Source organism: Cyprinodon variegatus, unplaced genomic scaffold (genome assembly GCF_000732505.1).
Source record: "Cyprinodon variegatus isolate N-32 unplaced genomic scaffold, C_variegatus-1.0 Scaffold174, whole genome shotgun sequence".
NCBI lineage: Eukaryota > Metazoa > Chordata > Actinopteri > Cyprinodontiformes > Cyprinodontidae > Cyprinodon > Cyprinodon variegatus.
Window position 1 is genome coordinate 323,374 of NW_015150627.1, and position 25,376 is coordinate 348,749.

The window sequence follows — 25,376 nt, forward strand, 5'->3', positions numbered from 1 at the left end:
ATATTTTTTTTTATTTAAGAGCAAAACAAAAATAATTCAAAAACAGGTTTTGTATTGTTCAGATTGTCATGGTCTGAAATATTTTGATCGGACCAGAGAAGGAGATGAGGTTTGTAAGAACGATAAAGCTTGCTCTTAACAAAAAAACAAAACAAAAAACACTGTAAATTTGTAAAAACTGCGATTTTATAAAGAAATTTCACTACTTGCAGGTTGAGGCTTTACAAGTGAAAAAGACATGAAAGGGGCCAAAAACTTCTGAATGTCTCATCTTAACTTTGTTATCAAGCATTAATCACAGAAAAGTCACAATATAGGGAGTATAGTGAGTATACTGTAGTGCATTCCAGCACTAAAGAGAAGAGGTGCAGTTATACACACACAGGGAAAGAAGAACAGCTTGTGTTGTATCCATGAAGGATGATGGGTGATAAATTAGAGGAAAACACGGCTGTAAGCTGTGCAGCATGTGGAGGAGGGGATGCCACAGAGAACTCAGTTCAAACATGTCCTAACTGCAGCATGGGGTGAGCGAGCAGGGGAGGATTTGGCAGGTAGCCCTGGCATACAGGTCTAAAAATCCAGGGGATTAGGGTTGACGGCTGGGCAGAAAGGGGCCAACCAGGGGCCAATCATGCTCAGCTCCTTCAGGCCGAGTCCTGCTGGAGACAGAGTGTCTGTAGTAGTGAGAAAAGTCTGGGAAGTTTGTATCAGTGTGTATTTCTAAGAGATAAATACACAAACCAATACAAAAGTTCAATTAAAAATTATGTATCTTTTATTTTTAACAAATTTTCACACAATTTGCATCAGCTTATATTTTAAATATTAGCCAGTTCCTTGGAACTCCCTTGGAGATTGTTTTTTTGGGGGTGTTTTAAGCAAATATGCTTTAAGCAGTCACAGTTGGACATCAAAGCAGTTTCATTTATTGACAGAAACATATACAGACACTTGAGCAGGAATTTTCCAGTTTAAACTTTTGGGAGAGAAAGAAGGAAGTCACGTAGAAGTAAGAAAAAGGTAACGGAAAGCAGCTGCTGCTTCCTCCAAAACTAGGGACTTTTAACTACTTAATTATTCACTAAGGGTGTTTTTCTTGTGTTTTTAGGTGAAAAACAAAGCTCAAAAAGTAGAAAACAAGTTTCACACAACCATACACACATATATATTTATACATTTTCCACTGATATCTTTCAGGACTCTCTCCATTCCCTGATGGCCACATTGAGTGCCTCTAATCCTTTTTTTGTGCGCTGCATCAAACCAAACATGGACAAGGTAAGTCATGCAAATTTAATTGCAGATTTTAAAAAAAGCAGCTTGAAACCCTGCCAGGTCTTGTCAAGGTCGCATGTGAAGTTCAACCTCAGAGGTGCTATTCATAGCTCCCTCTGCACCCAGCGCTTATTTATTTATTTTGCTTCAGGCTCTGTTCTCTGATGGATTTAACCACAAATAAAAGATTCTCAGGAGTAGCTTTACTGCTCAGCTGTAGATATTTGTTTCTAACATTAGACTTCTCTTTTGGTCCAAATACTCTCATTGTGGCAACTCATTACTGCCAGGAGATATTTTTTTATTTTTCTAGAGGTCAGAGGTGATGGCAGCCTCCTCTAGCTGTAGTTGAAGCTCTCCTGATCAGGATGCATGTGTAAAATGTTTAAATTAAACTAAAGTTTGTGCTGCCGAACTCTTTTTTACAGGTCTTTATTATGAGAAATCTGGAATCTCTTGAATTAAATATAAGATTTATGTTTCAGGGTGCAGAGGGAAAAAAATAGAAATATTTTATAAAAGAATGCTTTATATGCTGATTGTGTGCACATGATTTCCTCCTTTATTACTCGAGTAGAATTATAAATCCTAATGTCTTAGATCACTTTTGTAGAAGTTAGAGATTGAACTTAAGCTTTTTACTCAAGTAAAAATGTAAAAGTACTATTTTAAAACTACTTATAGTATAAAGGTAAAAGTTTTTTACTGCAATAGCTTATTAAAGGAACATTTTTCTATAATTCTGGATGATAGTTTTCTTGTACCTATTTTTTTTTTAGTTTTCTAACTAATGGCAACAGTGTCAAATTTAACTTTGCATCATCTTGGAAAACTATTTATTTTAGCATGTGGTGAACAACAAGTTGCTGCAGCACCACAAATAAATACATTTTCTGGATGAAACAAATTATTTCAATGTTTTGTTATTTTTTATAAATACCAACAGGCCATAATAAAAGGAGCTTAGATGAAACAAAACTAACAAGTATATTTTTAAAATATAAGGAGTCTCTAAAAAATAATCACTCCAGTAAAGTATAAATAGACAAAATTTCTAGTAAAGTAAGGTAACAAAGTATTTGTACTTTGTAACTTGACACCTCTGCCTACCTGTGTGTCTCTTCCTGTTTCTTCTCATTTCTCTGACCCACCTCTCTCTGCTCTCCGATAGACACCCCTCTGTCATTCTCCATGACTCCTGCTCCCTTATCTGTCCCTGGTTGGTTTAGATGAAACAAGCTGTTTATTTGTTCATCCTGCCCTGCAACAGAATGAGAAGCATGCAAATGAAGACTGTGTGTGTGTGATTTACATGCAGCTCGTTTTCTTTGAATGCTGAAAAAGAGCGTCTACTTGTTTTTATTGCTGTCAAACCAACATGTGATACCTCTTTCAGCTCCCTAAACCCTCTTTAGGGTGGTACATTCCAGAAATCAAAGGGCGACATGTTTAGAGATGTGTGGGTTAAATTTTGGACACATAAATAGACGGAGTCTCATTGATAAACATTACCAAAAGAATGCCATGTAAAAGAATGGCCCGATCCTGTGAGGGTCTGCCGTGTGACCAATGGCCTTCACCTGGACCCCAGTGATGCAGTGGTCATAATGTCACTGATACACAGCAGATCCAAGGATTATAGTTAAAGAAGCAGCTGAGGATTCCAGGAAGAAAAAGGCCCCCCCACGCTGTCATGGCCTTGCCTAACAGGGCTCATGTTTCCCATCTGCCGCTGTTTGTGTTTTTCTTTCAGTAACCCGACTGTTAATGTTAAATGATAGAGCTCTCTGAGGTCGTTTTCTTTCTAGTTCAGGTTAAATCTGACTCTGCGGAGCGGATGTTTGAGTGGGTGAGGCCTGCAGTGTTTGGTTGTGTCATAACTTTCTTTAACTGAAGGTTATACTTAAAAGATGACATCTCTGCTAAAATCTACTGAAAAATCAGATATGCATTTGTACTGAACCATTAAAAAAAAATAAAATAAAAATACATTATAAAACTGATTATTTCTGCTACTAATAAAATAGACTCCTTCTTGCTCTTATGTCTCTTGCAGAAGGCCAATCAGTTCAACCCTGATGTCGTCTTGAACCAACTGAGATATTCTGGGATGCTGGAGACTGTAAAGATTCGCAAGGCTGGGTTTCCTGTCCGCAGAACATTTAAAGACTTTATCAGCAGGTAAGAGAGCAGGAAGTAAGCTGCACAGTGACACCGACTACAATTACTTCATTAAAGAAGCTTCTGTTGTAAAAGAAGGCTAGTTAGTGTTTCTACAGTAAATATACAAGAAGCATTTTTATTTTTCATTTTGTCATCTGCTACAGAACATTTATCACCTTTTATAAACTCAACAGTTCATAAACAAACTTTTAGTGGAAAAAACAAAATATCAACATTAAACTTAATTTTAGCACAAGCATTCAGTAGAGAAAACAAATAAACTTGGCTTAATAATTGTATAAATAATCTCCACAATTTTTGATATCCTTAATATTTGTTTAAAAAAATGAAACTGAGTTTTATTGAATTCATTCTTTACCTTTTTAAGTGAGCAGATTGTATTAGAGCTTTAAACTGGTTTCCATTGAAGCTCTGTTTACCCATCATGATCGGTTGGTCATTAGTCTTAGCCGCACCTCAAAATGGGAAAGACAAAAAAACATACAATTAAAGTTAGATGTGGGTGTTTTTTTTTTTTTTTTTTACAAGTTTGGTAACAGATGCTAAATAGAAATAGGAATACTCTAACTTGAGAAAGTTGGATCCATCACTGAATACTTCATTTAACTCATAACAGATCAGACATATATTTAGTTCTCTAATGTAGGATTTAATCTAGTGCAGTAATTCCATGGCTTCTCAATCTGTGAATCCAAAGTGCTCTCCAATCAGATTCTAAAACATGGAGGGACACTTTGATTTTGAGACAATGCATTGTTGCCAGTGGCCTTCGGAGGCACTAAACTTGAAAGTTACAGGTGTAGTGCCCCTAGTGGCTCAGTTCAAATAATGGTACAAAGATAGCCTGATAAACCAGAATAAATGTGAGATTAAATGTGTAATTTAGTCTGGCCCCGATGAATGAGACATTGGAAGATTGTTGATGAGAACAAACCGTTGTTTTTCAAACCATGTCGTCACGCCCTCAAAACCTTCCCCCTTGGCATCCAGAAATTCAAAACACATCTCTGCGTTTTGATTGGCTCGCCAGTTTTAGGGCCTGGGGCATTGATTGAGGCTTGACCACTCACAGGCAAAAATTATTTTGGCCGCTGGTGGGTGGGGCTAGTTTACTTGGCTAGTACAAAGACATTTTCTAAGTTCACACCTGGAAAGCTGCCAAGTGAAGAACCATTTCAGAACAAATAATACTGAAATGTAAACTTTCAGATTTTACCAAACTCTCCTGGTTATGTACCTGATGCAAGCCATATTGGTGAGAGTAGGGATAACCTGCTTTTGAGCCCCTTTTAGATGAGTTTGGATTAAAAAGATCAATATTTGAAAAGTAGCTCATGCCTGCTCTAACATAGGGTAGAGGATGTGTGATGCTTTGGGCCTGTGCCTTAAGGAACTGTAGTCGAAGCATGACATCTTAAAAAAGCAGGAGATTTTAAGGTCTTTTGTCTTCCCATTAAAATAATGTATGTATTAAAATATAAACGTACTAAAACAGATGGTGACCTATACTACTCCAGCAAAAGTAATTTAATGTTAAGCTTTTTTACACCTTTCCTAGTTTCTCCAACAATTTAATCTTTATTTACCTTTGGGATCATATAGTCAATTGAATTTATCTGATTGTAATTTTAACTAATCTTAACTGGAAACGGCCGGTTGAAAAAATACATGTGATTCTTAATTAAAAAGATGTGACTGTTACATCAGGGGTGTTACAAAACTATCTTACTTTTTAGATTGTAGTATGGCTTGCCTATAAATCTCCTAAATATGATTAACAATGTTCTGTTAATTTTATATCAATGACTTATTATTTTCACTAAATGTGATCTCATTATTAACCCAATGTATATAAGAAAAGTGATGGTGCTCCACAATATTTATTTCATTTTTGTCTGTTTTCACAGATACAAAATGATCCAGAAGTATAAAAACATCGCAGATGAAGAAAAACCTTGCTGTTCAGAGCTCCTCACACTTCATGATAAAACAAAGAAAGAGTGGCAGCTGGGAAAGACAAAGGTGCAGTGTCCCACACCTACACTCCTCACCCTGACACATAAACATGTAAAAGAAACATGCCCAGACTTGTTTTTGTATGTCACTTTGGAGCAATAGATCCATGCCCTGGGTACTTCCAGTAATCGCGAGCAGAACTTCAGCGAAACTCTTTCTATTACTTTTTAATAATGCAAAGAAAGAAAGAAATGAACCCTGTGGCTTTTTGGTCTCTAAAATATGAAAAGGAGATTTGACCTAGATAGACTCTGTTAGAAGTTTATAAGTTATTTCATGCTTTTTTGTGGGTTTTTATATATCGGCTGCAGAAAGACCATGGTATGCCATTGGGTTATCATAATGTTCTAAAAAAATCTTGCTTTGGAGTGATTTTATGCTCTGAGTCTATAAACAAGCCCAAAACACTAAGAATGCTTGAGAAAATCTGCAAAATTTTGAGGCCAAGTTGAGCTTGGGTCATACCTCAACTGTTAATGTGCACCACAGTCCCTGTGAGTCATGTCCCAAAGATTTGCCTGACCAGTTGTGGCCAAGCTGTAGCTCTCATGTTGACAGCTTCCTACCCCTGAAAAAAGTAAATCCTGACTCGGTTACTGTAACTCTGACTTAGAACAGGGACAAGACTATCCTGTAGGAGCTGCTATCCTGCAGCTGCACCGCTATCACAGAGCTTTGCATAAAACAAACAACTCCCCGCGTGAGTAAGATGGAGGCAGACCTACTGTCTTTTTTGAAGAGATTTTACCGCAATATGAAGCTTATTCAGCTTTTTTTTTTAAGGGACTAACTTATTTAACCATCCTGCACAAAGCCAAAAATAGTAAAACAAAAAACAGCTTTTATAGAATTCTTTTGAAATCAGCTAAACCCGCATCTGACCCCCTGTTCCTTCCTGCTGTCAGATGTGGTTGCTGTGCGGCTGAGACATTTCAGATTTGCCGTTTCTCTTTGGCCACTTTTTCTTGTGATAGCTCATGGCTGGCACACTGTGAACGCTGTCAGCCTGCAACACACGGCATGCCAAAATATATGGTGAGACATGAAAAATGATGCGAGCCATATGTACAGCTCGCTTTGAATACATAAGTGGTGCATGACCGCTAATATGCACATGTCAGTGTAAATTAAAAGTCCCACACACGCACAGAAAGGAGAGGGGCGGACCTTAATCTGGTACTCTTTTGCAAAGGTAATCGTACTGCGAGAACCTGTCCACCTTATGTAAAATTACAATCACAGCCTTCGATATTTTATCTGGAGTTATTGCCAAAGCCTGACACCTACATAATTGTGAAATGGAAGTGGTGAAAAACTAGCACTACAAATCACCCTGAATGCACCACCCGAATGGTAAATTATGTTGTGGATCAAAGTATATCAAATGAATGGAATAAAAAGTTCAACATCCAGATTGAAATGCATCTGTTTTAAGAGCTATTTTGTAAAAAAGGCTAAATTTGATTGAAAAAAGCTAGTAGAGACACACATTGGGCTATGAATGGGACGGCAGGTTGAAATTACAGCTGCATAGGATTCTCACTCTGTGGTGCTGAATTAAAAGGTTTTTAAAACAATGTATGTTTTCCACCCCCAAAAAGAAAACATACACATTGTGCTGCACTATGACAATGAAATACCAGTGCAACAGGTTGAAGTTTGTGTTTGTAAGATTTAAAAAGTTTAAAAAGTCAAGTTACTGGATGAGACTTGGTGTGGCAGTGTTTTATTCCTGAGTTCTGGGTAATATTGAGTGCGTTGTGAATGAAGGTCTGTTTCCTCCTGGTGGAGCGGGCTGTGTGTAATTATGTGTGCACTGATTGTATGCAGGGGGAAGTGTGTGCCCTGAATTAAGGGACTAGGGTTGATGTTTGCTGGCTTGTGCATTTGTTTGAGAGGACGTTTGTTTTACAGACGGGGGAGGAGGATGTCGATGACGGGGAAGCTTCCTCCTCTCAGAGACTTTCACAGAGTCAGGCTGAGCTGCAGCTGTGAGATCCTTGGATTGGGGGGAACATCTAGGAAGCAAACACACAAATATTTGAGGGTCTTACCCAACACAGGAAAAAGCAAACCTGTTCTTCAGGAGAGTAAAATGACAAGGTTACATGCTAGCAAGGGTGAAAATGCTGAAAAAGTTTCCAGGAGTGAGGGAAGGGTTAACTAAAACACTCCTTCCTTCCCTCATGAGACCAAGAAGAGGTGTGGCTTTCTATCTGGACACAAGCCACTATCCCTCCCCCTCATATCCCTTCATCCCTCCCTTTCCCTGTCTCTCCCCTGCCCATTTTCTGTGCCTTTCTGCCTGCATACGTCAGTCTAGCTACCAAGGCAGCAATAGCAGCAGAAGAGGAAAGCTCAGGAAGAACTCCCTGAACACGATGGGGCTCTGCAGCAGCAGGAAGGCTGTGATCTGTCAGCCAGTTATCCTGGCTGATCTGCTCTGCAGTCACGAAGAGCAGCTTGCCTGGTAGCTGCAGCTGCATCACAGCTTCCTCTGCAGTGACCAACTGAAGCAGGGGCCCTTCAAATCTCTGTGGGCCCCCACAATTTTTTTAGTGTATTTTTTTTTTTTATTTGCAGTTTTACACAGAGTAGGAGCTAACTCATCCTCTTTGTCACCCCCCCCTCGCCCCATCCCACCTACCTGTCACCCCAACGTTGGCCGTGGCGCTCCCCGTCCTACAGGTGTTCTTGAAGGAGGCGCTGGAGCAGAGGCTGGAGAAGGAGAGGGAAGAGGTGCGGCGCAGGGCTGGCATGGTGATCCGCGCCCACATCCTTAGCTATGTGGCAAGGTGAGTGATTGGGTAGTGGGGGGAGGAATAGGGGGTGGGTGGCTGAGTGGCAGCAGCAGTTGTCAGTGTTTGTTTTGTGGTGGAGGTATGCAGCTTGTGTGTGTGTTGGTGTGTTGGTGTGTGTGTGTGTGTGTGTCTGCACATGGGGGAGGTTGAGGGTGGATTAGGTACCTTCATGCACAGCTTTGGCAGAGTTATCTTTTCTCTCTATGTACATGCGTGCTTTGTGGACTTGGATCTTACTGAGCTATTCATGGCCCAGTTATTAGATTGAGAATCATTGTTGCAGAACTCCTAAATATCTCTTGAGAGCCTTCTTTTTGGTATATTTAGGTTCTAATTACGTAAGCTTCAATAGCTTAAAAAACTGAACATGGTTTTTTATCTTCTTTATTCTATTAGCATAAATCACAGGACAGCTAAAGTATTCAACTCTATATCATTATTTTCAAAGGGAGAAGAACTGATACATTACTTTCATGGGTCTTCTTATGTAGTAGAATGCTATTTCATTGGTAAATAATTACAAACTGGTTACAAGTTAACAATTGCTCTGCAAAGATATTTATAAAACTGCCACTCATTCTAATCAACAAATCCTCACTGTGATAATTTGCAACATTCATTACATCTTGCTATAGTGGGGCAGCATCATGCTGTGGGGATGGGGATTTATATATATATAAAAATTAATTGGCTTAGATCAAAGTAGACCATTAGGTTTTAGTTCGCAAGCCAACATCTAGACCTAAATTCAACTGAAAAATTGATCTTCACAAATTATCTCTTTCTGGTCTTTCTGAACTGATTTAGAGGGGGAATAGGTAAAACATTAGAGCTAAGAAATCTCCTTGATTACATTGAAACACAGTCACAATTTCCTGGTATGTATGATCTGTTTGAATGCTTTATATAATAATATCACAAATTGTGTCCTAATATGCTATCCATGCAATTTAATTACAGGCATGAGATGCAAACTCTGACCCAAGCCCTGAGTGATGGGATGTTGTAATGATAGACACTGAGAAAAGAACCAGGAGACTATGTGTGTAGGATAGTCAGTATCATAACTGTAATATTCAGCAATAGTAGAACTATATCATGTTTTTATGATGGTTTCCATACCTAAAAAAATTGGAGTGGCTCCAACTGATGGCAGCCTGACCTACTTTCTGTATTATTAAAGCACTCATGGAGATTTCAACCTTCATTCTAGATAAAAAGTGTATCCTTTAATTAAACAAAATATTTCAAGCTACATGTTGAAATCACAGAAAAAGTTTTACCATCTTTTGTAACACCCAAAACTGTGAAAATGATACCTATGATACCCATACACATGCAGTAGTATAAAAAACGATGTGAAGGCGTTTTACAACAGTAATGTTTTTTAAAAAAAGTACTTAATTCCCTCTCCGTTAGAGCCCCCAAAATAACTTTTTTTGTTACGTTAACATCAACGGTAAGGAGGGAGCAATGAGACGAAGGGTTTAAGGTTGTAACACCTTTTAACTTTAGGGGAATTCTTAGATTTATTTCACTCAGATGTACAGTTGCTCAATATTCAACATTTTGCAATGGATTTAACCAAGAATGAAAACCAAAGAGGGACTGAAATGCAGACATTGAAGAATTAAAATCTAATTTTGGACTCATTGCATAGCTCTGTCCTTTTCCTTTCTGAAGGCTTTTTAAACATCCATACATGCAGGCACCCCACAGGCATTTCATCTAAATGTACTCCACCTGTGTGCAGCCGTATATAAGGTTACATACAGTACTGTAAAAAGCTCTGCTGGGAGAGTATAATGGGGTTGATGACAGCATTCAGATTGTGGGTTTCCTTCCCCTCTGACTCGTTCATACTGAAGCTAGAGCCTCGGGAAGTTCCCTAAAGATACAAGTACAGCCTTTGTGTTATTGCACGTAACAGTATATCAGCTCAGAGTCTGTCCTGGCTCCAGAGGAAGCTAGTTCTTTGATTAATGTGGAGAATAGGTCAGATCGAGGGTGACAGAGTCGAGGCAAAATTGCGTGTGGTCCCCAGAAAGCCATGTGCTGTTTGGACGTGTCCATGTTTATATGCATCTAATGCATGTGCTGTGTGTGGGTGTTGGGGCTGAGTCACATTGCTAAACACAACAGCCCACAGAGGATTAGCACAGCTGCACCAGACGTACAGGGCTTTTTATTTCCAGGGTGTTTATTTAAATGGAGAGTGTGCAGGAGAAAAAATGCACCCATCTGAATTTTTTAAGATTTTACATTCACTTTTAACCTGTTTCTTTTCAAAAACAATCTACAAGAAATTTGAAGAATTGCCTTTAGATCTTTTTCTCTCTTTTTTAGCCGTCTTGCTGTTAGCGAGGATTGTTTATTGGTCATATAACAAGAGCAGATTCTTTAAAGATTAGTCCTAAGATAAGCTAATATAATTACCATCTTTAACATATTAGCAATTAGCTCTGCTACTTTCATACCATTCCTTGTTGAACTCCCTTGTGACATTCAGAGATGGCGGCTGGAGATTCAGAATTTAGTCAAGCTTGAGTCAAAAAACAAACTTCAGACTTGACTTGGACTTTTGGACTTAATCTTGTAATTTTTTATTATTTACAGCATGTTTGTTATTTGATTTTTCCGATAAAGGTTTTAAGTTTATACTAAGAATGTGGTTTTCTTAAGATCTTGAAAAACATCAGAGTGAGGAGAAGAAAACACAAACCATTTGTTCGATTATTTTAGGCCAATTTTATCAGTGCTATTTGCAGACTAAGTGAGAAAAAGTTCATTTCAGCCATTAGAGTCTTTTTACCTGACCTTGGACTTGGAGATAAGACTCTAAGGTCGACCTAGACTAAGAAGAAGAAACTTACTTAAACCTTGACATTTTAATAAAGTTTCCAATATCTCTAAATCTACAGTGCATCAAAGAAGGCAGGAATCAAAAATGTCCCCAAGATGAAACAGTCCCCTACATCAGTTAGCCTTCTGTCAGTAACAACTTCCACAGTGAAGACTGCGAAAGCTGAAATTGTCTAATTCTGGTCATAAACAGATTTCTCAATGCACATCTAGATAGAAAAGGTTTTTGGTCTCGTCAACATTTTTTATGACATCTTTTTTTTTCTTTCATAACTTTTTGTAGGAAACAATATAAGAGGATCCTATCCAGCGTCGTTACCATCCAGAAGAACTACCGCGCTCACTTTTGGAGACGCGCCTTCCTGCGTCTGCGCTTGGCTGCCGTCGTCCTGCAGAAACACCACAGGGGACAACTTGCCCGATCCCTCTGCCATAAGCTTAGGGAGGATAAGAGGAGGCAGGAGGAAGAGGAGAAGAAAAGGAGAGAGGAAGAGGAGAGGAGGCGGCTAGAAGAGGAGGAGAGGAGGAAAAGGATGGAGGAGGAGGAGCAGGAGAGAATTAGAAAAGAGGAAGAGGAGAGAGTAAAAGCAGAGGAGGACAGAAAGAGGAGGGCAGAGGAGGAGAAGCAGAGACTGATGAAGGAGAAAGAAGAACAGCAGAAATTGGCAGCTAAAGAAGAAAAAACAAGGTAGAGTGTGATTTTTTTTTTTATGACTTTCCTTCCTTTATGCTCTGAGTTATAAATCAATATTCTATATTTAGGAGCTCCCTTGAGAACGGTGCTTGCCCTAAGGTAAGTCTATTTCATCTTCTGCTTCTAAAATAATGATTCAAACATGTTCTAAGTGCAGATGTTTGAATTTATAAGCTCCTCTTGTTAACAGACGGGTCTCACCCAGACTCTGTCCTACAACCACACCTCAGAAGAAGAGAGCCGTCAGATGGAGGAGATCCTACGTCTGGAGAGGGAGATCGAACGCCTGCAGAAGCAGCAGGAGGATGGCGTGTCGCTCCTCGGGGATGTTTCCCACGAGGAGCTGCGTCGGATGAGGGACGCTGAGATTTACAGGCTGGAGAAGGAGGCTTCTCGCGTAGCTACAGAGTTCCTGGAGTTGCTGGACTTTGGTGGGTTAGAGCCATCCCTCTCAAGCGATGAAAATCTCCACGAAGCGAATGAATCTGCAGCTCCTCTAGCTGAGGAGGAGGTGGATGAAGGTTTCCCCGCCGAGGAGGAATGCGTTCCTTTACCGGACTTTCCTCCCCCAGCTTCGGTTCCTCTTGATAAGGACGTGTTTCAAAGTATTCCACCTCCTCCTCCTGCTTTTGCAGAAGGAGTCTTGGTGTCCTCATCCTCAGGAGCTCACTCTGCACCAGAAAAACCCACCGCCGTTATCCCTAATGGACTAAATCACACCTCCTGTCTTACAGTCTCCCAGGCCACACAACCCCCTCCTTCTCCTTCTCCTCACATAATGACTAATGGAGAGCCGTGCAAGAGAACCAGCAGAACATCAGATTTTGTGCCTTTGAATGATGTGCCATTGCAGTCAAACCTGCCAGACGCAGAGTCGGATTATGATCAGGAGGAGTTTGAGGAGGCCCACGGGAGTTCAGGTGCTAGCATCATTGATGGCCATATCACAGATGAGGAGGTGTTACGGGAATCCTCCTGCACCCAAAACAGCCTGGACTCCTTCAGAGGCAGCTCAGACTCGGTAAGAAATGGAAATCGTCGCTCCTCATTATTGCAGCTTTGCATTTATACTCATTAATCTTTATAATTTTTCCCACTTCTATGAATTCAGTTGGGATTTTGTGATAAAAACCAAACCAATCAATAGGTAATTGTGAGGTAGAAGCAAAATAACACCATTATGAAAGTTTTGCTGTTTAATCCCTGATGTTTTTTTCTGGTCTTGATGCTGTTTTAACAAAGAAATTTTCCAATAAACCTCTGCAACTTTCAAAAAGCAGCTTTATATAAACCGTCAGCAAGTTCACCCATGTGGAATTGATTTACTCATTAGGTGACTTATCAGGGTAATTAATAAATTATTTAGTGGTATAAGGATTCTCAGATTTTTATCTGGATTTTTTTTCACAGTTATGGTCTGTTTTGTGTTGGTCTATCACATAAGTGTGTGGTTGTGACATGTCTAAATGTGATGATGAGTTTTAAAATAGTTTGGGGATTCTTTTTTTTTTGTGAGCTAACATCCAGTAAATTGATCAGAAAAAATCCTTGAGATGAGATGTGTAATAATCTTGGAAATTACTCTGCCCTAACATTTCTAACATACGCTGAAACATGAAGAATTTTTGTTTATCAGTTTGGTTCTCTACACGTGGTCCTTTGCTGTGCAGTCTGCTTAGCAACAATGGACCTGAGTTAAAAAACATTTGCTTTGTGCATCTGAGGCTAAATGCAAGATACTGCTGGCTTAGCAGAGCCCTCGACCCGAACTCTGTCTCATCAGCGAAATGTCAGAGGGAGAAGAAAGATAGTTAAATGTGTTTGCATGTAGAAACGTGCATCTGTGTCGGTGTTCGAGGATGTCTTTAAAAGACCTCTGTCAGACATTATGTCAGAACCAAATTTACAAAATGGTGCAGATCTAATGTAACTACTCATTATACTTTCTGCTCATGCATCTAATATGTGGGAAGGTATACACATATGTCTTAGCCTTCTTTTTATATGTTTATTTCACATTCACCCAACATTAAGCAACTCCGTTATGCTGCTGTGTTTCAGTTCATTGACAGTGACGAGGAAAACGACGGCTACGTGGACACAGATGAGGAGATTTCTAATGGGAGAGTGAATTTGCTGAATGGCAGCGGGCCTCCATATTTCCATGGCTACCTCTACATGAAGGGTGAGGACCAAGCCACTGGCCAGGAGGAATGCTAATGATTAATGCACAGCTGAGCTAAATGTGTACAGCCTCTGTTTCCTCCAGACTATTTTGCTGCTTGATATTTTTGACTTCTAGTTACCTGAAACATTTTTTTTTTTTTGTTAAACTTTTTGTCACATTAGAAAATTGTTACTTTAATCGCACTAACAGGTGGACTAATGATCCCGTGGCGTCGGCGCTGGTGCGTGCTCAAAGATGAGACCTTCATGTGGTTCCGGGCCAAACAGGACTCCCTCAAGTCCGGCTGGCTTTATAAGAAAGGAGGAGGAATGTCCACCTTGTCTCGGCGCAACTGGAAGATGCGCTGGTTTGTTCTGCGTGAGGCGAAGCTGATGTACTTTGAGAACGACAGCGAAGAGAAGCTGAAAGGAACAATAGACATCCGTGCAGCCAAGTGAGACACTTTCAAATGTATTTGTGTCACTTTTTTTTCTTTTATTTTGACAAAGTTGTGCACATTTGTCAAATGGAAGGAAGATGACAAACGGCTTCAGAATAGTTTCCAAAAAAGCTGAAAAGTGTGGTTTGCATTTGCATTTAGACCTATTTTATGCTTCTGAATGAACTGGAGCATATTCTTTAAAGATGACATAGACCATTTCTCAATTCACAAGTATGGACTCAGGGAGAACTGGAGCATGCAGCATAAATATGAATCAATTGAAAGAGAAGCGTACTCTTGACGTCACCACATGCTTGGCTCATCTGGAGCTGCATTTCACCTCCTGGTATTACTAGTCTCTAGATGACAATAAATTCTTACGTCTTTCATGTAGTGGGGGAATAATAATTAACACAGTCAGATGAACACAAATCAAATAAACATTTTGCCAAATAAAACAGAAAAATCGGCATCAGAGCCACAGTGCTGAGAGAGGCCTGCTGCAGACGGGCTAACATTAGCCCAGGCTGCGATAAGCTTAGGTCTGCTGGTTGCCATGGTCCTATGAACATCTGATCCTCTTTTTAAATTATGCACTAAATCAGTAAATTTGCCATATAGTGATGCTTAAAAATAGAATGTTCTTGCCTCAAATGATCTTAAAACGTACTTTCATTGAACAACAGCAACAGAAACTTTTAACTTAATACTCTGAGCTTTGTAAGCGTTCCACTGGAAGCTGCTGCTGCCGTGGTGCATGCTGGGACAGCTGTCAATCTCAAGACCGGACAAGTCTGCTCTGATGCATACTCGATAAAGAGGGAGGGGCAAGAACAACATCCGGGGATTTTGTCCGTTCTCGGTCTTGTGTTCTTGTGAATTGCAACAGTGCTAGGGCTGAGGCTGATGACGTTTCACGAGTACAAAGAAACGGCCATAGTTTTGGTGAACAAACTATAAGATCAAAATCTATAAAATCTTCTCTCAAAAGTCTGTCCTTAATGGCAACTGGGTTGCCATTAAGGACAACATGGCAACAAGTTGGTAAAGAAGCAGCAAACTAATCCTGTTCATCACCCTGAACAATCCAAGGCCGCTATAAATCTGAAATGTGGTATTGGCAGCATCATGCTGCGGGTATATTGGTTCAACAAGATTTTAAGTCAAGGATGATGCTGAATTCATTTCTGCATAATGTTATGTCTGCATTACAATAATGCACTTCTTTATCATCATGCGCTCCTTTAAGTTGGTTTATTGCATAAAATCCCGATGTAATTCTTTGACATGTTTGGCTTCAAAATGTTAAAAGTTTCAAATGGTAAAAGTGATTTTCCAAGGAACTTTAGTGATGATTATGTCAGTGTCAAAAACTAACTCTGGGTGTTTATAAAGGGAGATTGTGGACAATCATGAGAAGGAAAACGCGCTGAATATCGTCACTGAGGAGAGGACTTATCACATCTATGCCGAGTCCCCTGAGGATGCCAGGTAAATTATAGTCCCATTATTCCCACACAGCTTACTCTCTTCCAAGTGCTTTTATTTTGTCTCTTCCTAAAGTGTAGAAATTAAGTTCCCCCTTGTGGTTGGCTGGTGGAACTTTGTGGTTTAATTTGCAATTATATGTTTGCTGACTTTGTGCTTTCTCAACTCCCTCTGACCCACTCAGTGGTTGGTTCAATGTGCTAAGTCGGGTCCACAGCGCCAGCCCAGAGCAGCTCCTGGAGATGCACCACGAACAGGCCAACCCAAAGAATGCTGTGGTGAGTGCCTCGGCTCCAGCCTCAGACATTTTTTTATTCCATTTTACAGACAGTAGTGCAGAAACATGTCACTGATTCTGCTAAAGTATGAAGGTCCTGACCAGTACTGAGGTTAGATTGTAATTTAGGAAATTAAACTTGATGAATTTGAAACTGTAGCACTCTGATCTGAACCAAGGTTAGTTTAGCCAACCCACAGTCTTCCTTGTTGCCGGTACTACCAGAAAAATAGTTGAAGGTATTATTTGTATCAGAAACAGGCAGATAATTCAATTAACACGACTTTTTTCTTTCTAGGGTACACTAGATGTGGGTTTGATTGATTCTGTTTGTGCATCAGATAACCCAGACAGGTGAGTTTTCTAAATATTCTTGATGTAGCTAAATAATAATGAAAAAAACAACTTTATTTTCTCAAGATTTTATTAGCATTAACAAGCATTCAAACTTTCTTGTAGTTTATTAGGTGTAGCTGTATCAGTTTTTTCCAAATACAAAAAAACTTATAATGCTGACAGTATTGCTGTCATATGCATGCTTTCTTAATATTTTAGAGTCTCGATTAATTGGCCCTAAAAAAAATTCATTGCAGAAAAAAGTAATTTTCCTGTTTGATAAAATTTTCAATTTGTTTAACATATTTTTAGATTCAGGAACTTTTGCTTCGCTGCTCCTTCTCTTTTTAAGAAAAAAGGGCAGGTTAGATAACACAGACAGACACAGTGACATTACTGTGGGGGGTGAATTGGGAATAATCCAGACATGTTTGGTCAACAAAATACCATGTAGAGTCTATGATAGGTTTGCACAAAAATAGGCTTATTGTTTTTATAGATCCGCTGTACAAAGCGTGGCTTTGCTCTGGTTGCGCCGGAGATAATATCACAATAGACCAATGACAGACAGTAAAAGCGTTGCTGAGGCACAATGTTACCAATCATTTGAAAATGCTGGGATCAGATTCGAAAACCTGTATCTGAAAACCATGTCTTCTTCCTTTAGTGAATTATCATGGAACTGGATTTTTAGTTTCTTTGCTTTTATATATGAGTATAATTGAATGCAGATAATCTGTTGTTGTTTTTATTATTTTTACGCGCTCTCTTTACTTAAATCATAATAAGCAAAAGCTTTTAAGCAGATTTGCGAAAATTATTTGCATTACTGATTTTTGTCCCTAATATCAAAGCATGTTGCATTGCAGATCTTTTAGAAAACATTAGTTATAAAATAACCGAAGCAGAGAAAACTACAAACTGGTGAAGTGATAGAAATGTGTTAAGTGGGTTAAAAGGGAAAATACATTCCTCTGAAAATGTCAAATTACTGAAGAGGAATAAATAGAAAACAAGGTAGACATTTCCAGAATGCTTTAAGAACCCTTTCTCGAGAATATTTAGAATATCTGAAGAAAGTCTGACAGTTTGGAGATTAAATATAAAAAACTGAAATGTGGTTTAACTAACCCATATTTATGAAATGTGCTTTAGAAATAACTAATCACTAGTTTTCTTTTAAGGAATATCCACAATGTAAAATTTTCTCTCCCCAGACCAAACTCCTTTGTGATCATAACAGCCAACAGAGTGATCCACTGTAACACAGACACACCTGAGGAGATGCACCACTGGATTGGTCTGCTGCAAAAATCTAAAGGAGATACAAGAGTGGATGGGCAGGAGTTCCTTGTCAGAGGTTAGTCAGAAGAACCTGGGATTAACATGAATAAGACAGCAGATTAAAGTTGAGAAAGCTGACGTATTATAGAAACTCTTAGCTGCAATCGTTGACAGCATGTCTATTCTAATTATCAGGCTGGTTGCATAAAGAGATGAAGTCAGGAGTGAAGAGCACTTCTCTGAAGCTGAAGAAGCGCTGGTTTGTTCTCACCACCAACTCCCTCGATTATTACAAGTCATCAGAGCGCAACGCGACTAAACTGGGAACACTGGTCCTGAACAGTCTCTGCTCTGTGGTGCAACCGGATGAGAAAGTCTTCAAGGACACTGGTCAGTTTAACATCAGCTGGTGCTATAATGCAGAACTTGAAGCGTTGTTGGTCTTTTTTTGCGTATCCTGACATCACTCCTCACTACGCATTGTGTCTTTCCTCTTCCTCACATAGGTTACTGGAATATTATTGTTTTTGGCCGTAAACACTCTTACAGACTTTATACAAAGTTATTGAATGAAGCCATGCGGTGGGCGAACGCCATACAGGGAGTGATTGACAACAAAGTTCCCATCGAAACGCCGACCCAGCAACTCATCAGGGACATTAAGGTACTCCCCCTTATTGTTTGTTTATGTCTTTTGTGATGTATTCCTGAGTTATTCATAAGTCATGGCTTTAAGACTTGTCTATGTATTTTCTCAGTACTGCTAAACTTTTCAGTGAGATCTGGGCAATGACAAATATTGTTTCTAGTCTAGCAAACCTTTGGCAGGGACACAGACGGCTGTGAAGTGAGGTACTTGAACAGTGTGCTGTGCATTTGTTTTATTGCCTTTTATGATATTCAGTGCTTTTTTTGCTATATCCTAGCACACATCTATTCTTATTAGGACCAATTAACACTGCATTTAGATTGCGGATACACCCAATTAAAAGATCTCCACTGTGTCTTAAGGAAGTGTTTTAATGCCTATGAAGAATGCAGTGTTCTCTGCTTCTGTGTGATTTTTTCTCCACTTCTTTGAGCATGCAAAAACCTTCCATACAGAGGCTGAATTGGTTGATTCTTGAAGTAGGAGGATCTCAAAGTACTGGTGGGGCTGGTTGCTCAAGTGTCAATTAATCAGCAGATGGTTAAAGCAGGACTCCGTTGGCTTCATCCCAAGTTAACAACTCATTATACCTACTGTGCTGGAGCCTTTCAGAGAAGATTAGTGTCTTGGCACCACTGGATGCTGCGCTGCCCTTAGACACCCTGTGCATCATAGAAATGAATATGCACTGGCCTCACCATTGTAGAATGCCTTCCAGAGCATATATCTTCAAATTCTCTCCAGACTGGCCTGTGCTTGTTGCTGGGAGACAGAAGGAAGGATTTTGATGCTGTCAGAGCTATAACCTTATGTCCCACAAAAAGATGGAAAGCCACAAATCATAGATTTTATTTTTGCAGAAGTCACATGTCGGTTCATAATTCAGCAGTATTGTCAAAAACCAAGTCAAAGACTTCTAAATGAAAGTTATGTGAATCTTTATTGCTCTGTGATGCACTGACAACCTGTCCTAGTCCTACATGGTGTGAAGTGTCCTCTGAGAGAACCGTTCATAGATGAAGGCATACAAATGCTAATCTGCTATTTTGGTGGTACAGGAGAGCAGTTTGAATGTGGATGATGTGGAGCAGACGTACTGGAGGAACCCCATCCTAAGACATACCCAGCATCCTTTGCACTCCCCCCTTCTACCTCTGCCTTATGGGGATGTCAGCGTCCACTGTGAGGGTTTTGAGACTTTACTTTTTTCTATGCATTTGCTGTTTTATCTCAGATATATTATTTTTATATATTCATACATGTTTCAATGGACCTTGCATTTTCCTTATCTTCTGTTTTTATTTGACTGCAAACTGTCTAACAGGTTTTATTTGTATCTCTTTGCTTTTTAGTTCAAGGTGTTGCCGTCAATATGAATGCAAATGAAAAGGTTTCTTTAGAAAAAGTTAACGGTGGCCCTCTCTATTTCTCTCAGTGCAAAAGGAAAAGGGTTACACCAGCCTGCAGGATGAAGCCGTGAAGATTTTTAACTCTCTTCAGGAGATGGAGGCTGTGTCAGACCCTGTGCCAATCATCCAGGGAATCCTGCAAACCTGTCAAGACTTGAGGCCATTAAGAGATGAGGTTTACTGTCAGCTGATAAAACAAACCAATCATGTCCCGCACCCCAACAGTCCCGCCAACCGTACCCACTGGCATCTCCTGACCTGCATGAGCTGCACCTTCCTGCCCAGCCGTGGAATCCTGCGCTACCTCAAGTTTCACCTGAAAAGGTGAACATCTGTTTGGACTAAGCAGCCAAGTTTATTCCTGAATTTTAACTCTTGGCTCACAAACATGTCAAAGTTTTGAGTGTTTGGCTTTTATACTATGGTAGTAGTAAGAAATTTTGAAACTTGGGACACACAAAAAAAACGTCTGATGTATAAAAAGAGGTTGTACATGCGTTACTGCAAATATTAGCCTCATACATCCCAGTTTGCATGGAATTGACAAAAGCATCACCAAACCTGCGAGTGTCTCTAAAATGCATATATAAATAAGCATTAATACCCAGAAGGCAGCCGCCTAGTGTCTATATCACTGAGGCAACAGCGCTGTCAGGCCATCACAGAGGATTTCTGTCAGGAAAGCTTATACCAGTTTTGTTCTTGATCCAAATATTTTGTGGCTGTTTGTTTGTTTTTGTTTTTTTGTAGGCACACTTTTTTTAAATAATTCCCCTTGTCTAAATTTCTATTTTCTTCAGGATTAAGGAGCTTTTTCCCGGAACAGAAATAGAAATGTTTGCCCATTTCATTGGGGAGTCTCTAAAGAAGACAAAGACCAGAGAGTTTGTTCCATCCCAGGAGGAGATCATGGCACTTCTCACCAGACAGGAAATGACCACTACAGTCTACTGCCATGGAGGAGGCTCCTGCAAGATCTCCATCAACTCTCACACCACCGCTGGAGAGGTAAGCAGGCTACAGTGATGGGTTATTTATTTATAGACTAGATTAGTTGGTAGGGAAAGAAAAGATAGCTAAGATTGTTACCCTTAAGCTGCTGATGATAGGTCAGAAAAGGCCTTTCGTGTAACATGCATCCCTAACAAATGGTAGGCATGTAAAGAGTGCTAAAGGTGAAAATCCTCCACTGTACCTTTAAGAAAGTGACTGGGCTAGGTTCGTAACATTCAACTCTAAGGATTAAGTGAAAATGAGAGGAACAAGGAGAAATAATAAAGTACAGGTACAAAAACGGAAAAAAACTAAAACAAATATTCAATAAATCACTGACATCACTGTTCAGTATAAATATAGTATATTTCCAAAGGGATTTGCTGAATTTTATAATGTTATTGGAATCACTTCCATGTACCAATCACTTGTGGTCACAGACAACAGGGGGGTCGCCAGGAATTCGGTGCCCCATGAAGGACGTTGATATTGGGCCCTCAACTCCTATCCTGCTAAACATCTACCAGCATTTGTCTGATGTTAACCCTCTGAGAACGATGGCATTTTCCTGTTGCCTGGTCTGGTTGATAAAGTTCAATTTGAAAAATATAGCGCAACAAATATTTTCTTCTTTCCTCAGTCAAGGGCCCTTAGAATCATCCAAACTTTTCCCCCCAATAGGGCGCCCCTGCAGATAAATACAGTATGTGGATTGGTGTTCTACGGCTGATCACATAGAGATCAGAACAAGTTCTGTTTTAAACTCCTGGTGTCGCTACATTAGTAGTTAAAATAACAGCAAGATTTAGCACCTTCATAAGGACTGCAGACAAAATGCACGCAGGTCAGTGAGGGGAGGAGAAAGAAACCCACTGATCTCCTTGGCTCTTGTTTTATCAACGCCTGTATCAAAACAAAGCAAAAAAAAAAAGTAAGGTAAAATTCAATTGTTTTATCCTGAATTTCTTATTTTCTTAGGCTAGAGACACTCTTACTGTGAACCGTCCTGTTGAACAGAAGATCACATTTAGATCAGGTCTGATGTGCAGAGAAAATGTGGCGACTGCTCTCAGTCAAGCCGCTGGGACTCGCAAACGCATCAAGTGTGAGGAGCTGCATTTTTTCACAGCAATCCTCTTCAGGACAGAAAGGGGGGGGGGGACTTCTTTGTAGTTTTAAATGACTCCTAGCCAAAGCTTTGGCTCCAATTATTTTCCAAATGAGCTTGGTTAGTATCAGGAAGCTAGTCTTTTACTCTTAACCCTTTAAAGCCTGATCCAAGAATAAAACAAAACAGAAAATTACTTTTTTTTGGTTTGAATTCCTTATTTGCCCTTTTTAACAAAATATGTAAAAAGAAAAAACAGAAATACATTTTTGATATTAATAATTTAGTACTATGCGATAAGTCAAGATTATTTTTTGTGTAGTCTTCTACTGGCTGTTATCAGGTATATCTGATTGTGTACAATAGGATTTTGAGCAAAGTTTTTACCATTAAATTATGAAAAAGGTGTCAGATGCAAAACATTTCAGAAACCGTATGTATCAAATATCATACATTTGGCATTACAGGGTTAAAGACATTTCATTGCATGTCCTCCCCCAATGCAGCATGTGGATAGCTGTAGACAAGAGAAAAAAATGCTGCTGCACCATAGAGTTTGTAGCTCTGTCACATCACCTGGATTCCAGGTCGGGAACTCCTCCTTCCTGGAAGCTGCCATGGAAATGGGCCCATGCTGTGTATCCTGGGATTAGCTGCTTTTTGAATATTTATCTACCAAACATGATGGTATAGATCACTATATTTAGGTCCCTTGAAACTGATCAGCCTAAACTGTAAGGAATCATAAATGAGTAGCATATCAACTCCAATAAAGGTTTTTATTATTATTATTATGCTGACACAAACAAATGTTTGTTTTTAATCATTTTTGCATATTTTAAAAATGGGTGCCATAAAGAGCAAAAGCTGCTTTGTTAGAAAATATGTTAATGTTTTTTTTTTTTTTTTCCCAGGTGGTGGAAAAGCTGATACGAGGCCTGGCTATGGAGGACAGCAGAAACATGTTTGCACTATTTGAGCACAATAGTACTGTTGACAAAGCTGTGGAAAGCAGGGTGCTGGTGGCTGATGTTCTGGCTAAATTTGAAAGGCATGTTTTGATTTCATTTTTTCAGATATTGTCTGTTTTTAATCAGACTTGCACAGAAATCTGATTCCTGGGGATGACAATAATATGTTAACAAGGTAATAAATTGTGACAAAACCAGATGAGGAAGTGAAAATGTTGTGGCTTTCTTTCCCTCAGACTTGCTGGCAGTGAGGAAGCTCGGGATGAAGGCCAGTGGAGGCTGTATTTCAAACTTTACTGTTTCCTGGATGTTGAAAGCATGCCAAAGGAAGGAGTAGAGTTTGCTTTTATGTTTGAGCAGGTTTGTTGGATTAATTCTGATAACACTTTAATAAAACTGTTTTAAAAAAAAAACAGTTATGACATTCAAAATCTACGTTTTGATTTGTCAGGCCCATGAGAGTTTGACCCGTGGCCACTTTCCTGCCCGTGAGGAGACCCTGCAGCATCTCGCCGCTCTGCGCCTGCAGTTCCTGTTCGGAGACAAGGCCCGGATCGCCTGGAGCCTGGAGAACGTCTACCCTGTGGGCCGTCTGCGCCACCGCATCCTGCAGTTCACCAAAGCGGGCGGGGCCTCCGGGTCAGGCCAGACTCTGGAGCGAAGGAGGACCAGCTTCCTGGATGGAACGCTACGCCGCGGGCTGAAGACAGGCTCCATGAAGAAACAACGCATGGAGGAGGAGCAGATGCTGGAGATGTGGATAAAGGAGGAGATGTCCGCCACCAGGGCGAGCATAGTGGAGAAATGGTCCCACCTTAAGGGTCTGGATCAGCACCAAGCTATGCTCAAATACATGAGCATAATAAAGGAATGGCCTGGATACGGATCCACACTGTTTGATGTTGAGGTAGCTGTCATGTTCATGAAAGTACACTCATTTATAAAACTTTGTGTAGGACCCATACTAAAGATCTACATACACCAGCATACTGTAGAAAAGGGTAGTATGCCCTGGTTTATAAAACCATATGCACGGATACACAAAACCAAGCAATATATTTTATAGAGTACAGCTCTGCCTCAAATAGATGTGTTCGAGAGGGAAATGGAGAGTCAGATGCTTAAAACCAAAGCAAATAAAAGGAAGTGTTATTACTCAGACCTTTATAGTCTGATATATAGACTGATCATATTAGCAAGGACATCCAGGCAGCATTGCACCTATAGCTGGCTTTGATACCTTAGCTTTGTGGATATATTCAAAGAAATATTTAGTCCCTGAAAAACAAAGAAAATAACTAAACAGCTGCCCTATCTATACGATTTAGTATGAGCAAATATGCTTCATATGGAGGGTGACAAGCACCACAATACAATCAATAAACAACTTACAAAATATTTATATAAATGCGTCACAAATTAATTAAGACCGGGGGAAAATGAATTGATTTAATAAATAAATAAGGAATTATCTGGGTCTCAATTCAATGTATTATTTATTATTAATTATTTTAAGAAGTGAACGTAATAATTTCATGATTTTATACATTTTTAAATGTTCCTGCTCTAAAGCAAACCATTATTATTAAGTTAATTTAAACTGTCACATATTCAAAAAAGTCAAGGAGGCGGGGCTAGAAACCCTGATGTCTGACTGGCTGCTTCTCTCTGAGCCAGATGAGACAACTTCTTTCTGGTTTTCTTTTACTCTGAAGTCAACGTTATCGCTGAAAAAGGTGGAAATAACTTTAAAAATGTGTTTATTTACAGCATGTTGGATGAGCAGCAGAAGCCTCTGTCACTAATTTGGTCTGAAAAAATATATCAAATATATATAATAACCCTGCTGCAGATTTTTTTTAGAGACCAATCTGCGTATATAGAGACTGGAGTTGCTCACCCAGTCTAATGTATAAATGGGAACAAATTTTAGAAGATTATTTACCTCTGTTCCATTAAAAATGTTGACTTTTAGAGTAAAAGAAAACCAGGAAGAAGTTGTTATATTTTGGTCATCGAGAAGCAGCCAATCAGGCCCCAGGATTTCTATAGAGGCTGCAGCCTGAGTTTAAATTAATAAATGAAGTATATTAGTGCAGGAAGATGAAATAATTATGTTTACTTCTTAGAATAAAAAATAAAACATTTAATAGAGCCCAATATAATAATAATAATAATATATTTATTAAATAAATTCTTTCTTAATTTCCAGTTGTTAATGAATTAATGACACATTTTTGTAAATATTTCATAGGCTATTTATTTATTGTATTATGGCACTCATCCATAGTGTTGATGTTTCCTAATCTTTCGTGGAATATTTTGGATCTTTTTTAAACTGCAGTATAAAGCCTGGTCCATTTTTGCACATATCTAACATGTCAATTATTTACATAATCAAAACGGATGAAGAGATT

The 25,376-nt window shown here is 39.3% G+C and overlaps 1 protein-coding gene across 1 annotated transcript in view; it reads left to right on the forward strand.

Moving 5' to 3' along the window:
• Positions 1–25,376, forward strand: part of LOC107087138 (unconventional myosin-X-like) — an 80,116-nt gene that overhangs the window by 51,727 nt on the left and 3,013 nt on the right. The window contains exons 19-39 of the mRNA XM_015378539.1: positions 1,201–1,281; positions 3,335–3,459; positions 5,370–5,484; positions 8,167–8,273; positions 11,425–11,829; positions 11,904–11,934; positions 12,026–12,856; positions 13,897–14,020; positions 14,213–14,456; positions 15,840–15,935; positions 16,117–16,210; positions 16,508–16,563; positions 17,763–17,905; positions 18,025–18,219; positions 18,336–18,493; positions 19,537–19,660; positions 19,914–20,211; positions 20,688–20,895; positions 22,903–23,039; positions 23,196–23,319; positions 23,411–23,866. Of these exons, the coding sequence (XP_015234025.1) occupies positions 1,201–1,281; positions 3,335–3,459; positions 5,370–5,484; positions 8,167–8,273; positions 11,425–11,829; positions 11,904–11,934; positions 12,026–12,856; positions 13,897–14,020; positions 14,213–14,456; positions 15,840–15,935; positions 16,117–16,210; positions 16,508–16,563; positions 17,763–17,905; positions 18,025–18,219; positions 18,336–18,493; positions 19,537–19,660; positions 19,914–20,211; positions 20,688–20,895; positions 22,903–23,039; positions 23,196–23,319; positions 23,411–23,866 (4,152 nt within the window). The remainder of the gene's footprint in view (positions 1–1,200; positions 1,282–3,334; positions 3,460–5,369; positions 5,485–8,166; positions 8,274–11,424; positions 11,830–11,903; positions 11,935–12,025; positions 12,857–13,896; positions 14,021–14,212; positions 14,457–15,839; positions 15,936–16,116; positions 16,211–16,507; positions 16,564–17,762; positions 17,906–18,024; positions 18,220–18,335; positions 18,494–19,536; positions 19,661–19,913; positions 20,212–20,687; positions 20,896–22,902; positions 23,040–23,195; positions 23,320–23,410; positions 23,867–25,376) is intronic.